We start from the raw sequence: 17,348 nt of genomic DNA on the forward strand, positions 1-17,348 counted from the left end.
CTTACAGTCACTTCAGACAGACAGATAGCAGCACCTCCCACCTTACAGTCACTTCAGACAGACAGGTAGCAGCACCTCCCACCTTACAGTCACTTCAGACAGACAGGTAGCAGCACCTCCCACCTTACAGTCCCTTGACAGACAGGTAGCAGCACCTCCCACCTTACAGTCACTTGACAGACAGGTAGCAGCACCTCCCACCTTACAGTCACTTGACAGACAGGTAGCAGCACCTCCCACCTTACAGTCACTTCAGACAGACAGGTAGCAGCACCTCCCACCTTACAGTCACTTCAGACAGACAGGTAGCAGCACCTCCCACCTTACAGTCACTTCAGACAGACAGGTAGCAGCACCTCCCACCTTACAGTCACTTGACAGACAGGTAGCAGCACCTCCCACCTTACAGTCCCTTGACAGACAGGTAGCAGCACCTCCCACCTTACAGTCCCTTGACAGACAGGTAGCAGCACCTCCCACCTTACAGTCACTTCAGACAGACAGGTAGCAGCACCTCCCACTTTACAGTTCCATGTTATGCCGGCTTTTCTTGGCTTGTTTGAAGGTGAGTGGTGATGAACAAATTACTAAACTGCCAGTGCCTCGAGTTTACAGCTAATTAGCTAAAAGACAAAAACAAATAGAGTTAACTATACTAGCTAATGGATAAGTTAGCTGAAGGTATAGCAAAGGCAATTTATCATGAGCATACAGGCTAATGTAGCCTACTGTACTTAAGGGGAGACACTACAGGTGAATACAGTCAAATGTGTATATAATAACGTCATCACAATCGCCACATTGATATGCAAATCAGGCGTTAACTAGTACACTAGTAATAAAGTACTATTTTATCTCTTATCTTATCTTGATTAAAATGTGCTAATTTGCATGCAGTTACCAAGGCATTGCAGCTGAAAAGGATAAAACAAAAACAAAAAAATGTCACCTCACAACTTCCCCAGATAGTTACTTACGTCAAGTCAGTATTTTCCCCTGAAATGTTGTGTTTAAATGCAGATTAGCTTTAAATCTATAGATAACTTCATAATTTTGATTGTTGGCTACTAATTTAATAACTATTAATTTGACTAGTTTGTTGTCTGCTCTTGTGCGTAGTGAATATAGAAGACCATTGTCTCTGTGTTAACTATATTTAACTTTTTGTTTTACATTTTTTTTTATAAATGATTATGGGAAGTGTCCTTTTTCTCACTTGGGCTCCCGCCCCCCAAAATGTCTGTGCACGTCCCTGCTCCTTAGAGCCTAATTGTTTTAGATTCTCAAGAAATGTGTCCTTTTCTGAACATGATAATGCAGTAAGGGGAACCCCTCCAGACTGTAATGACCACAGGGCTTGTGATAAGGTCCTCTTTTTAAAGAGTATTTTAAAGAGGGCATTTCAGCAAAGATTAACTATGATCTGAATGGACAATGTTTTTTTATTTACCAGGTTGTGAAGGATTTTGAATGTACCTATTACTCACTTCAGAAATCATTTTATCTTTCATTACTTTAACTCATTGACTGAAGATAAGGCGGTGCAGACAGAGGAAAGAGTCCTGGGACAAACAGACAAACACATCGCACACACATTACTCAGCATGGAGTGATGCCAGTAATTAACCTATAATCACGTGTGACACGACACTATAGCGCTCAAACAGCTGATACTTTAAAAGACAGGACACACACACACACACACACACACACACACACACACACACACACACACACACACACACACACACACACACACACACACACACACACACACACACACACACACAATGTGATGTGTTACTGACCACGTCAAGGTCTTGCCTCTGTCACATGTCCCTGTAACAAAGCCCTGTGATGTTGTCATGCTTGGTGTTTAACACCACATTTACTGACCATCACTGACTCTGTAAAGTTTTACACAGAACACATGCCTCTCTCAACCTTATAAGGCCATAGTTCAGGTCTAACGGGTTCGATCACCTGTGCTGAGCTGGACTGAAGAGGAGTGTTGTTGTCTTGTGTATGACGGTGGTTGTAATCTCATCATAAACTAACCTTACCTTTGAGAAGGCCTTTCCACCTTTGAGCTCCTGGAGAGAGAAAACAAAGCAGTCAGTGAAACAGTCTGCAGGATGTCAGACTGCGATCACCATCTCCACAGTCTTTCTCATAGACGCATTACAGCACATCACATGGACCCTAACTGAATGCATTTATGACTTTTTCAGGGTTCCAAATGGCCGTTTTAACCGGAAGATGTTCATAGTTGTACTCTGTGTGTGCTGATTTTAATGCATTTTGAATAGATTTTTGAAGTTTAAGGGGCCTCTGGATCATTTGGATTCTGGACAAATTGCTTAATCATTTGAAAAATAATTGTCCACAGTAGATGAAATCATTTGCATTGTGTGCTCTCTATATCCAATGGTCACAACACTGCTCATAGTAAGATCAGGTTAAAACTGCCTTTTTCATCCTGGAATTGTTAAATTCTCTATTATTTCAGAAATGGATTCAGCATAACCTCAGAGACCACTCCAAAATTGTCATGAGTGCTAATTACGGCAAATTATGCTAATTGTACAAATTGCCCAACATTATGTGAGGTAGTATCAGGCAGTTGTAATTACTGGGGGCCGTACTATACATGCACAGGTGGCTGCTGGGAATTACCTTACGTACAGAGACCCGGCAGATGCAGGGGTCCAACACTCCAGTGATTGGATTAGCAGCCATCTTACACACGAAAGAGAACTTTCTCCTCCATCGAACACAGTTCTGCTGCACCTCCTCTCTATACACACACACACACACACACACACACACACACACACACACACACACACACACACACACACACACACACACACACACACACACACACACACACACACACACACACACACACACACATCCATCAGCTATGCTCACATATTTGAAAAACAAACCAATTTCGAGTAAGTCCACATGTATCTGGGTGACCACAGAGAGCTTGACTTCGCTTCTGACAAGGGAATCCACCACTGTTGCATTTTATTAGTTATCAACTCCCAAAAGTAGTCATGTAATGCATTGAGCTGCAATGTGATTGGACCAGGGGTCTCAAACTCAAGGCCCGGGGCCAATCCCGGCCCGCGACTTCATTTTATGTGGCCCCGCAAGAGCTTGCAACGAATATAATACGTTTATTATACGGTTACATGCCACTTTATATGAGCAGGTTGCCCATAAACTACCCACAATGCATCTCGTTTTGTGACATGCCCACTGAAGAGACTTGCAATTATTTTCCCTGGACTTCTGCTTTCAGAAGTAGTTAATTACTAAGTTATTATCCTATCCAATAATAATCAAATTCAGAGGCAATCATGTAATATATATATATATATATTATATTTATATAGTTACAATCGGTCCTTTGAGTGCAACCTTTATGCGAATGTGGCCCACGATGAAATTGAGTTTGACACCCCTGGACTAAACCCTCAGCAGGCTCCTCGTAGCGAGAGGCACTCTTTAAAAACTTTAAAATGTGTTTATTTACAGGCCATAATGATGACAATGATTATGCAAATAGATGTATTTCAAACAGCAAGCAGGGCATGGCCCCCTTTGGTCGTTTGAAAACGGCTTCACATATTTAAAGTCCCCCCCTTCAGTTCTTCTGTAGCTTGTTGTTTCCAGTTTAGTTACTTCCTCACTAGGTTTAAAGAGCATTGTTTCAAGAGATGTATTGAACATTTACAAATGATATAACTACACATTGTGATGATAGTCCCGATGATGTCACCCAGGAGTGTTGAGGGGTTTTCCAATGATTGCAAACAGATGCAGTCTATGTGTCTAACACTCAGCAATAAAATGATTTCTGCAGTGTCCATGTGATCATTTTTAAATGTTGGCCACGTGGTGACCAAAGCAGGGGAACACAAACAGAGAAAGAGACCACAACGTAGCAGCTCAGACTGCTATAGCTGGAGAACTAAGACACAGAACCTTCATCCCTGCATCCGTGGATTTGGGGTGGGGAGTGAAGCCTGATGGGCTTGATCCAGAGTGTCCCGTCCTTAGTCTGAAAACAGGCCTTTCTCACTAACTAATTCAACAAGACTAAGCTAGTCGGGAACTCAAACTAAAGCTGTGAATAGGGTTTACTAAGCTATCTACACTTCTCTCAACACACACAAACACACTCGGCGTGCTCGGCTTGTCCTGACTTGTGAACTCTGAAGTTACAGTATCTGTCCCGCACATGTCAGAAGGTCCACATGGGAATCGTCCAGTTCCATGATCCGCTCTGCAGTTACACAACACACACCACTCAGCTGCTGTTTGCTGATGACTCAGTCCCACAGGCGTGTTCTTGGGATGTGATGTCAAACAGCGTGGTTACTGCTGACCAGTATTATCAGGATGGGCAGCATGTATTTATATAAGTGCACAGCCATATGAAATATACAATTATGCACCAAACCATGTTGTTTTAACTATACCTGAACAAACACAAAAACAGCAGTAATCACAATTTAATAACACGAAAAATGTTATCTAATCTTGATCTGGATTTCATCATGCTAGAAGAAAAAAATCAGAAACAGACATTACTCTTTAGTTATTATACCCTCCTGTTGTACCTTCTTATTATTTACAAAGGGTCAGTCCTCTCTAGACTACAAATCAATTCATGTATCTGGATTCCCTCAGTCCTATATTAAATCATTCATATTGTGCCCACAATATACAGTGGGGCAAAAAAGTATTTAGTCAGCCACCAACTGTGCAAGTTCTCCCACTTCAAAAGATGAAAGGCCTGTATTTTTCATCCTAGGTACACTTCAACTATGAGAGACAGAATGGGGGGAAAGAATCCAGGAAATCACATGTAGGATTTGTATAGAATGAATTGGTAAATTCCTCAGTAAAATAAATATTTGGTCACCGACAAACAAACAAGAATATCTGGCTCTCACAGACCTGTAACTTCTTCTTTAAGAGCCTCCTCTGTCCTCCACTCGTTAACTGTATTCATGGCACCTGTTTGAACTCGTTATCAGTATAAAAGACACCTGTCCACAACCTCAAACAGTCACACTCCAAACTCCACTATGGCCAAGACCAGAGAGCTGTCAAAGGACACCAGAAACAAAATGGTAGACCTGCACCAGGCTGGGAAGACTGAATCTGCAGTAGGTAAGCAGCTTGGTGTGAAGAAATCAACTGTGGGAGCATTATTAGAAAATGGAAGACATACAAGACCACTGATAATCTCCCTCGATCTGGGCTCCACGCAAGATCTCACCCCGTGGGGTCAACATGATCACAAGAACGGTGAGCAAAGATCCCAGACCCACACGGGGGGACCGAGTCCATGACCTGCAGAGAGCTGGGACCAAAGTAACAAAGGCTACCATCAGTAACACACTACGGCCGCCAGGGACTCAAATCCTGCAGTGCCAGACGTGTCCCCTGCTTAAGCCAGTACATGTCCAGGCCCGTCTGAAGTTTGCTAGAGAGCATTTAGATGATCCAGAAGAGGATTGGGAGAATGTCATATGGTCAGATGAAACCAAAATAGAACTTTTTGGTAAAAACTCAACTAGACGTGTTTGGAGGAGAAAGAATGCTGAGTTGCATCAAAGAACACCGTACCTACTGTGAAACATGGGCGTGGAAACATCATGCTTTGGGGCTGTTTCTGCAAAGGGACCAGGACGACTGATCCGTGTAAAGGAAAGAATGAATCGTGACATGTATCGTGACATTTTGAGTGACAACCTCCTTCCATCAGCAAGGGCATTGAAGATGAAACGTGGCTGGGTCTTTCAGCATGACAATGATCCCAAACACAACCGCCCGGGCAACGAAGGAGTGGCTTCGTAAGAAGCATTTCAAGGTCCTGGAGTGGCCTAGCCAGTCTCCAGATCTCAACCCCATAGAAAATCTTTGGAGGGAGTTGAAAGTCCGTGTTGCCCAGCGACAGCCCCAAAACATCACTGCTCTAGAGGAGATCTGCATGGAGGAATGGGCCAACATACCAGCAACAGTGAAAACCTTGTGAAGACTTACAGAACACGTTTGACCTCTGTCATTGCCAACAAAGGGTATATAACAAAGTATTGAGATGAACTTTGTTATTGACCAAATACTTATTTTCCACCATAATTTGCAAATAAATTCTTTAAAGATCAGACAATGTGATTTTCTTCTGGATTTTTTTTTTTTCCTCATTCCTGTCTCATAGTTGAGGTATACCTAGGATGAAAATTACAGGCCTCTCTCATCTTTTTAAGTGGGAGAACATGCACAATTGGTGGCTGACTAAATACTTTTAGCCCCACTGTATATACAGTAGTATAGCTGCATATTAGGCCCCTTCCTGTCCCCCTTGTTCTTATACTATTCATTCTTAAACATTTCGACAGCAATATGTGTGAACATTTAATATTAATCTAAAAATAATCTGCAGGGAAATTAGTTTGGCAAAACATCTGTTGAGGGTTGCAACAATCTAGGTATTATATTTATTTTATGAAACACTTATTGTGCCAACAGGTAGGGTTTGTCTGTGCAATATGATTGGTTTAAAACGAGGGTACCAATGCTTATCCCTTTAGTGGCTGTGAATACAGAAAACAGCTGGGTGGAGCAGAGCCTGCCAAAATAGCTTCTGTTTCTATAAATGTCACCTTAAAAACCCGATGTCTCCAAATTGTTTTAACCTTCAAACTGAAATAAAAAGGTGTTATCTTGACCCAGTGCAGCAGGAAAGTGTCTGTCAGCATACTTTGTGTGCTGTGCTTCTTATCACTAATGTAGTTCTACTGAGTTGTGCTAAGGGCTCATTAGCCGATGCAAACAGAAGGGTATCCTTGATACTGTCGGTGTAACTCTCAAATGAAAGCATTCAACCCAATCAAATGTTTGAGTCCAGAGAAACTACTGAACCTGTACATCATGATCCCTACAGTGTTTCAGCATTCATTGTATAGACTGTGGGGGCATGCCTTAATATAATCTGCCCTAAATGTATTAAAAATGTATTATCTACGTAGTCTGTATAGGCCCAGATATATGATCTACAGCAAAGAAAGATTGGTGCGTAATTATTTTCAGACTGTGGGTTAACGTGAGTTTATTTACAGTGAGTCTATGTGTGAGTGTTTGCATGTGGTGTGAGAAAGTGTCTTGATAGATATAAACCTCTTAATTTTGCTTTAAAAGGGCCACACATTGAAGCGTTAAGGTCTTTTTTTAAGCATTTTCTTATCCTATGGGAAACACCGGAACGCTGCATTATGTTCATAAGATTCCTGATGTTTCTCTACTTTCAATACATTTTGTTTCACAGATACATGTCTGAGCAATGTATAACCAAAGGACTGTTGTTTCATGCTTTTTGAAACACAAGACAATAAATACTTCAAAGAACTTAAAGTGGACCTATCATGCTATATTTGAACAATATATTGTAGGGCCATACCTATATAAAGTATATAAATATAGTTTTTTTTTTCAAAATACCGAACAGATCCTGCATTTAGCCATGCCTCATTTCGCTCTATTTACTCTTTCCAGCCCTGTTTTGCAGGGGGCTGATTGATTTGCTTTAATGCAAATGAGCTGCAGCTGACCACGCCCCCCTGCAGGAGAGGGGAGCATGCTCTGATCAGCTGCTGGACTGTCAGAAGTGGGGGAGAAAAAGAGATCTCCGTCCAGGCCCGGCTCCAGGATGAAATGACTGAGGGGGCAGTTAAAAAATCCGAGGGGGCGATTTTTGTTTTTCTCACAACAACGACAAATACTGGCAATGTATGAATTGACACACCAGCTTTTTTTCCTTCTCACTGCTCTACATATCTTTGCTTCTTTATATTTATTCCGGATTGACCCCTCTCATTCTGTTCTTTTCCTCTGATCTTCAAGAAACACCTCAAACACCATCTGTTCACTCAGGCCTTTGGCCTCAACTAATTTACAGTCACTTATTTCCTGCTATTGCTCTGTAATGTTATTATTACCTTTTTTTTTTTTTGTTACTTCCCATTGTAAAAAAGCGTCCTTGGGTTCGTGAAAGGCGCTATATAAATTGAAATTATTATTATTATTATTATTATTATCTTTAATAACAGATAGTACATTATTAGATGGCTGCACTTTGGTTAACAGACTAAAACCATAACCTTTTCTCCTCTACCCCTTAACTCGTCTTCCTATACAGATTTACTTACTACTATCTATCTGAAAAATGTATCTGGTTGATTTTTTATTTCCAGGATTGAATGTTCAGACCAAGGCCTAAAACCTGGCTTTCATAATAAAGTGACTAATATATAAACCAAATGTAATATTGGATAAAACACTACACCAAATGGACAGACACAGATTAAAGAAGTCCCCTGTTTGTTCTCTAGAGTCAAACTGCCATGAGAAAAATCAGATCAATGTCCACAATCCGCTACTAGATGTCGCTCATTGTACCAATACGGTTTATATAATACAGATTACCACAACAGAGCTGTGCAAATGAATTTCCCCCCTGGGGACAATACATCTAATCTAATGTAATATCCAATCCCATACTTGGGGATTGAGAACATACTTTCGTAATTTGCCTCGTTTAAAGCACTTTTGTTGTAATATGGATTTAGTTGACACTACTAGCCGAGTTTCTTTTGTCCAATATCTCACGGGTAGGAACATTGAAGAAGAAGAAGAAGAAGAAGAAGAAGAAGAAGAAGACACTAACGCTACAAAAAGGCACAACACTGTGGCCCTTTCTCATTTAACTAATTCCCCTCCTCAACTCCCTTCCTCGACTCCCCTCCTCGAATCCCCTCCTTGACTCCCGTCCTCGACTCCTATCCTCGATACTTAGTCCCGCCCACAGGAGATACGAGCGGAGGAGCCGAGGAGGGGAACCGAGGAGAGAGGAGGGGAAGCAGCAGGCAGTTAGAGAAATTGAGAACTCCTCTCCTCTGAGCGGTCATTTTAAAGAGACGTCCATTAATGATGACAGGAGGCACAGCAGCCTCTGTCTGATGGACAGATGTGTTCATGACGACTTATATATTTACTTTGATTCATTCACAGTGCGGTGTCATGAGACAATAACAGGCTACAGATGCGGACACACACACACACAACACACAGCATGTTATGCCGGCTTTTCTTGGCTTGTTTGAAGGTGAGTGGTGATGAACAAATTACTAAACTGCCAGTGCCTCGAGTTTACAGCTAATTAGCTAAAGACAAAAACAAATAGAGTTAACTATACTAGCTAATGGATAAGTTAGCTGAAGGTATAGCAAAGGCAATTTATCATGAGCATACAGGCTAATGTAGCCTACTGTACTTAAGGGGAGACACTACAGTGAAATACAGTCAAATGTGTATATAATAACGTCATCACAATCGCCACATTGATATGCAAATCAGGCGTTAACTAGTACACTAGTAATAAAGTACTATTTTATCTCTTATCTTATCTTGATTAAAATGTGCTAATTTGCATGCAGTTACCAAGGCATTGCAGCTGAAAAGGATAAAACAAAAACAAAAAAATGTCACCTCACAACTTCCCCAGATAGTTACTTACGTCAAGTCCGTATTTTCCCCTGAAATGTTGTTGTTTAAATGCAGATTAGCTTTTAAATCTATAGATAACTTCATAATTTTGATTGTTGGCTACTATTTAATAACTATTAATTTGACTAGTTTGTTGTCTGCTCTTGTGCGTAGTGAATATAGAAGACCATTGTCTCTGTGTTAACTATATTTAACTTTTTGTTTTACATTTTTTTTTATAAATGATTAGGGAAGTGTCCTTTTTCTCACTTGGGCTCCCGCCCCCCAAAATGTCTGTGCACGTCCCTGCTCCTTAGAGCCTAATTGTTTTAGATTCTCAAGAAATGGTCCTTTTCTGAACATGATAATGCAGTAAGGGGAACCCCTCCAGACTGTAATGACCACAGGGCTTGTGATAAAGGTCCCTCTTTTTAAAAGAGTATTTTAAAGAGGGGCATTTCAGCAAAGATTAACTAGGATCTGAATGGACAATGGTTTTTTTATTTACCAGGTTGTGAAGGATTTTGAATGTACCTATTACTCACTTCAGAAATCATTTTATCTTTCATTACTTAACTCATTGACTGAAGATAAGGCGGTGCAGACAGAGGAAAGAGTCCTGGGACACAAACAGATAAAACAAACACATCGCACACACATTACTCAGGCATGGAGTGATGCCAGTAATTAACCTATAATCACGTGTGACAACGACACTATAGCGCTCAAAACAGCTGTACTTTAAAAGACAGGACCACACACACACACACAAACACACACACACACACCCACACACACCACACACACACACACACACACAGCACACACACACACACAGAACACACACACACACACACACACACACACATTTGATGTGTTACTGTACCACTTCAATGTCTTGTCCTCTTTCACATTTCCCTGTAAACAAAGCCCTGTGATGTTTGTCATGCTTGGTGTTTAAACACCACATTTACTGACCATCACTGACTCTGTAAAGTTTTACAGCAGAACACATGCCTCTCTCAACCTTATAAGGCCATAGTTTCAGGTCTAACGGGTTCGATCACCTGTGCTGAGCTGGACTGAAGAGGAGTGTGTTGTCTTGTGTATGACGGTGGTTGTATCTCATCATAAACTAACCTACCTTTAGAAGGCCTTTCCACCTTTGAGCTCCTGGAGAGAGAAAACAAAGCAGTCAGTGAAACAGTCTGCAGGATGTCAGACTGCGATCACCATCTCCACAGTCTTTCTCATAGACGCATTACAGCACATCACATGGACCCTAACTGAATGCATTTATGACTTTTCAGGGTTCCAAATGGCCGTTTTTAACCGGAAGATGTTCATAGTTGTACTCTGTGTGTGCTGATTTTAATGCATATTTGAATAGATTTTTTGAAGTTTAAGGGGGCCTCTGGATCATTTGGATTCTGGACAAATTGCTTAATCATTTGAAAAATAATTGTCCACAGAGATGAAATCATTTGCATTGTGTGCTCTCTATATCCAATGGTCACAACACTGCTCATAGTAAGATCAGGTTAAAACTGCCTTTTTCAATCCTGGAATTGTAAATTCTCTATTATTTCAGAAATGGATTCAGCATAACCTCAGAAACCACTCCAAAATTGTCATGAGTGCTAATTACGGCAATTATGCTAATTGTACAAATTGCCCAACATTATGTGAGGTAGTATCAGGCAGTTGTAATTACTGGGGGCCGTACTATACATGCACAGGTGGCTGCTGGGAATTACCTTACGTACAGAGACCCGGCAGATGCAGGGGTCCAACACTCCAGTGATTGGATTAGGCAGCCATCTTACACACGAAAGAGAACTTTCTCCTCCATCGAACACAGTTCTGCTGCACCTCCTCTCTATACACACACACACACACACACACACACACACACACACACACACACACACACACACACACACACACACACACACACACACACACACACACACACACACACACACACACACACACACATCCATCAGCTATGCTCACATATTTGAAAAACAAACCAATTTCGAGTAAGTCCACATGTATCTGGGTGACCACAGAGAGCTTGACTTCGCTTCTGACAAGGGAATCCACCACTGTTGCATTTTATTAGTTATCAACTCCCAAAAGTAGTCATGTAATGCATTGAGCTGCAATGTGATTGGACCAGGGGTCTCAAACTCAAGGCCCGGGGGCCAATCCCGGCCCGCGACTTCATTTTATGTGGCCCCGCAAGAGCTTGCAACGAATATAATACGTTTATTATACGGTTACATGCCACTTTATATGAGCAGGTTGCCCATAAATTACCCACAATGCATCTCGTTTTGTGACATGCCCACTGAAGAGACTTGCAATTATTTTCCCTGGACTTCTGCTTTCAGAAGTAGTTAATTACTAAGTTATTATCCTATCCAATAATAATCAAATTCAGAGGCAATCATGTAATATATATATATATATATTATATTTATATAGTTACAATCGGTCCTTTGAGTGCAACCTTTATGCGAATGTGGCCCACGATGAAATTGAGTTTGACACCCCTGGACTAAACCCTCAGCAGGCTCCTCGTAGCGAGAGGCACTCTTTAAAAACTTTAAAATGTGTTTATTTACAGGCCATAATGATGACAATGATTATGCAAATAGATGTATTTCAAACAGCAAGCAGGGCATGGCCCCCTTTGGTCGTTTGAAAACGGCTTCACATATTTAAAGTCCCCCCCTTCAGTTCTTCTGTAGCTTGTTGTTTCCAGTTTAGTTACTTCCTCACTAGGTTTAAAGAGCATTGTTTCAAGAGATGTATTGAACATTTACAAATGATATAACTACACATTGTGATGATAGTCCCGATGATGTCACCCAGGAGTGTTGAGGGGTTTTCCAATGATTGCAAACAGATGCAGTCTATGTGTCTAACACTCAGCAATAAAATGATTTCTGCAGTGTCCATGTGATCATTTTTAAATGTTGGCCACGTGGTGACCAAAGCAGGGGAACACAAACAGAGAAAGAGACCACAACGTAGCAGCTCAGACTGCTATAGCTGGAGAACTAAGACACAGAACCTTCATCCCTGCATCCGTGGATTTGGGGTGGGGAGTGAAGCCTGATGGGCTTGATCCAGAGTGTCCCGTCCTTAGTCTGAAAACAGGCCTTTCTCACTAACTAATTCAACAAGACTAAGCTAGTCGGGAACTCAAACTAAAGCTGTGAATAGGGTTTACTAAGCTATCTACACTTCTCTCAACACACACAAACACACTCGGCGTGCTCGGCTTGTCCTGACTTGTGAACTCTGAAGTTACAGTATCTGTCCCGCACATGTCAGAAGGTCCACATGGGAATCGTCCAGTTCCATGATCCGCTCTGCAGTTACACAACACACACCACTCAGCTGCTGTTTGCTGATGACTCAGTCCCACAGGCGTGTTCTTGGGATGTGATGTCAAACAGCGTGGTTACTGCTGACCAGTATTATCAGGATGGGCAGCATGTATTTATATAAGTGCACAGCCATATGAAATATACAATTATGCACCAAACCATGTTGTTTTAACTATACCTGAACAAACACAAAAACAGCAGTAATCACAATTTAATAAACACGAAAAATGTTATCTAATCTTGATCTGGATTTCATCATGCTAGAAGAAAAAAATCAGAAACAGACATTACTCTTTAGTTATTATACCCTCCTGTTGTACCTTCTTATTATTTACAAAGGGTCAGTCCTCTCTAGACTACAAATCAATTCATGTATCTGGATTCCCTCAGTCCTATATTAAATCATTCATATTGTGCCCACAATATACAGTGGGGCAAAAAAGTATTTAGTCAGCCACCAACTGTGCAAGTTCTCCCACTTCAAAAGATGAAAGGCCTGTATTTTTCATCCTAGGTACACTTCAACTATGAGAGACAGAATGGGGGGAAAGAATCCAGGAAATCACATTGTAGGATTTGTAATAGAATGAATTGGTAAATTCCTCAGTAAAATAAATATTTGGTCACCGACAAACAAACAAGAATATCTGGCTCTCACAGACCTGTAACTTCTTCTTTAAGAGCCTCCTCTGTCCTCCACTCGTTAACTGTATTCATGGCACCTGTTTGAACTCGTTATCAGTATAAAAGACACCTGTCCACAACCTCAAACAGTCACACTCCAAACTCCACTATGGCCAAGACCAGAGAGCTGTCAAAGGACACCAGAAACAAAATGGTAGACCTGCACCAGGCTGGGAAGACTGAATCTGCAGTAGGTAAGCAGCTTGGTGTGAAGAAATCAACTGTGGGAGCAATTATTAGAAAATGGAAGACATACAAGACCACTGATAATCTCCCTCGATCTGGGGCTCCACGCAAGATCTCACCCCGTGGGGTCAACATGATCACAAGAACGGTGAGCAAAGATCCCAGACCCACACGGGGGGACCGAGTCCATGACCTGCAGAGAGCTGGGACCAAAGTAACAAAGGCTACCATCAGTAACACACTACGCCGCCAGGGACTCAAATCCTGCAGTGCCAGACGTGTCCCCTGCTTAAGCCAGTACATGTCCAGGCCCGTCTGAAGTTTGCTAGAGAGCATTTAGATGATCCAGAAGAGGATTGGGAGAATGTCATATGGTCAGATGAAACCAAAATAGAACTTTTTGGTAAAAACTCAACTAGACGTGTTTGGAGGAGAAAGAATGCTGAGTTGCATCCAAAGAACACCGTACCTACTGTGAAACATGGGCGTGGAAACATCATGCTTTGGGGCTGTTTCTGCAAAGGGACCAGGACGACTGATCCGTGTAAAGGAAAGAATGAATCGTGACATGTATCGTGACATTTTGAGTGACAACCTCCTTCCATCAGCAAGGGCATTGAAGATGAAACGTGGCTGGGTCTTTCAGCATGACAATGATCCCAAACACACCGCCCGGGCAACGAAGGAGTGGCTTCGTAAGAAGCATTTCAAGGTCCTGGAGTGGCCAAGCCAGTCTCCAGATCTCAACCCCATAGAAAATCTTTGGAGGGAGTTGAAAGTCCGTGTTGCCCAGCGACAGCCCCAAAACATCACTGCTCTAGAGGAGATCTGCATGGAGGAATGGGCCAACATACCAGCAACAGTGAAAACCTTGTGAAGACTTACAGAACACGTTTGACCTCTGTCATTGCCAACAAAGGGTATATAACATAGTATTGAGATGAACTTTTGTTATTGACCAAATACTTATTTTCCACCATAATTTGCAAATAAATTCTTTAAAGATCAGACAATGTGATTTTCTGGATTTTTTTTTTTTTTCTCATTCTGTCTCATAGTTGAGGTATACCTAGGATGAAAATTACAGGCCTCTCTCATCTTTTTAAGTGGGAGAACATGCACAATTGGTGGCTGACTAAATACTTTTTTGCCCCACTGTATATACAGTAGTATAGCTGCATATTAGGCCCTTCCTGTCCCCCTTGTTCTTATACTATTCATTCTTAAACATTTCGACAGCAATATGTGTGAACATTTAATATTAATCTAAAAATAATCTGCAGGGAAATTAGTTTGGCAACATCTGTTGAGGTTGCAACAATCTAGGTATTATATTTATTTTATGAACACTTATTGTGCCAACAGGTAGGGTTTGTCTGTGCAATATGATTGGTTTAAAACGAGGTACCAATGCTTATCCTTTAGTGGCTGGTGAATACAGAAAACAGCTGGGTGGAGCAGAGCCTGCCAAATAGCTTCTGTTTCTATAATGTCACCTTAAAACCCGATGTCTCCAAATTGTTTTAACCTTCAAACTGAAATAAAAAGGTGTTATCTTGACCCAGTGCAGCAGGAAAGTGTCTGTCAGCATACTTTTGTGTGCTGTGCTTCTTATCACTAATGTAGTTCTACTGAGTTGTGCTAAGGGCTCATTAGCCGATGCAAACAGAAGGGTATCCTTGATACTGTCGGTGTAACTCTCAAATGGAAAGCATTCAACCCAATCAAATGTTTTGAGTCCAGAGAAACTACTGAACCTGTACATCATGATCCCTACAGTGTTTCACATTCATTGTATAGACTGTGGGGGCATGCCTTAATATAATCTGCCCTAAATGTATTAAAAATGTATTATCTACGTAGTCTGTATAGGCCCAGATATATGATCTACAGCAAAGAAAGATTGGTGCGTAATTATTTTCAGACTGTGGGTTAACGTGAGTTTATTTACAGTGAGTCTATGTGTGAGTGTTTGCATGTGTGTGAGAAAGTGTCTTGATAGATATAACCTCTTAATTTTGCTTTAAAGGGCCACACATTGAAGCGTTAAGGTCTTTTTTTAAGCATTTTCTTATCCTATGGGAAACACCGGAACGCTGCATTATGTTCATAAGATTCCTGATGTTTCTCTACTTTCAATACATTTTGTTTCACAGATACATGTCTGAGCAATGTATAACCAAAGGACTGTGTTTCATGCTTTTTGAAACACAAGACAATAAATACTTCAAAGAACTTAAAGTGGACCTATCATGCTATATTTGAACAATATATTGTAGGGCCATACCTATATAAAGTATATAAATATAGTTTTTTTTTTCAAAATACCGAACAGATCCTGCATTTTAGCCATGCCTCATTTCGCTCTATTTACTCTTTCCAGCCCTGTTTTTGCAGGGGGCTGATTGATTTGCTTTAATGCAAATGAGCTGCAGCTGACCACGCCCCCCTGCAGGAGAGGGGAGCATGCTCTGATCAGCTGCTGGACTGTCAGAAGTGGGGGAGAAAAAGAGATCTCCGTCCAGGCCCGGCTCCAGGATGAAATGACTGAGGGGGCAGTTAAAAAATCCGAGGGGGCGATTTTGTTTTTCTCACAACAACGACAAATACTGGCAATGTAATGAATTGACACACCAAGCTTTTTTCCTTCTCACTGCTCTACAATATCTTTGCTTCTTTATATTTATTCCGGATTGACCCCTCTCATTCTGTTCTTTTCCTCTGATCTTCAAGAAACACCTCAAACACCATCTGTTCACTCAGGCCTTTGGCCTCATCTAATTTACAGTCACTTATTTCCTGCTATTGCTCTGTATGTTTATTATTACCTTTTTTTTTTTTTGTTACTTCCCATTGTAAAGCGTCCTTGGGTTTCGTGAAAGGCGCTATATAAATTGAAATTATTATTATTATTATTATTATCTTTAATAACAGATAGTACATTATTAGATGGCTGCACTTTGGTTAACAGACTAAAACCATAACCTTTTCTCCTCTACCCCTTAACTCGTCTTCCTATACAGATTTACTTACTTACTATCTATCTAGAAAAATGTATCTGGTTGATTTTTTATTTCCAGGATTGAATGTTCAGACCAAGGCCTAAAACCTGGCATTTCATAATAAAGTGACTAATATATAAACCAAATGTAATATTGGATAAAACACTACACCAAATGGACAGACACAGATTAAAAGTCCCCTGGTTTGTCTCTAGAGTCAAACTGCCATGAGAAAAATCAGATCAATGTTCCACAATCCGCTACTAGATGTCGCTCATTGTACCAATACGGTTTATATAATACAGATTACCACAACAGAGCTGTGCAAATGAATTTCCCCCTGGGGACAATACATCTAATCTAATGTAATATCCAATCCCATACTTGGGGATTGAGAACATACTTTCGTAATTTGCCTCGTTTAAAGCACTTTTGTTGTAATATGGATTTAGTTGACACTACTAGCCGAGTTTCTTTTGTCCAATATCTCACGGGTAGGAACATAGAA

The 17,348-nt window shown here is 41.0% G+C and overlaps 1 protein-coding gene across 1 annotated transcript in view; it reads right to left on the reverse strand.

Moving 5' to 3' along the window:
- The window catches only part of eeig1b (estrogen-induced osteoclastogenesis regulator 1b), a 40,955-nt gene that overhangs the window by 11,850 nt on the left and 11,757 nt on the right, over positions 1-17,348 (reverse strand). The window contains exons 2-3 of the mRNA XM_034096526.1: positions 2,677-2,797; positions 2,064-2,093 (exon numbers count right to left, since the gene is read on the reverse strand). Of these exons, the coding sequence (XP_033952417.1) occupies positions 2,064-2,093; positions 2,677-2,797 (151 nt within the window). The remainder of the gene's footprint in view (positions 1-2,063; positions 2,094-2,676; positions 2,798-17,348) is intronic.

Source organism: Pseudochaenichthys georgianus, chromosome 12 (genome assembly GCF_902827115.2).
Source record: "Pseudochaenichthys georgianus chromosome 12, fPseGeo1.2, whole genome shotgun sequence".
NCBI classification, from domain to species: Eukaryota; Metazoa; Chordata; class Actinopteri; order Perciformes; family Channichthyidae; genus Pseudochaenichthys; species Pseudochaenichthys georgianus.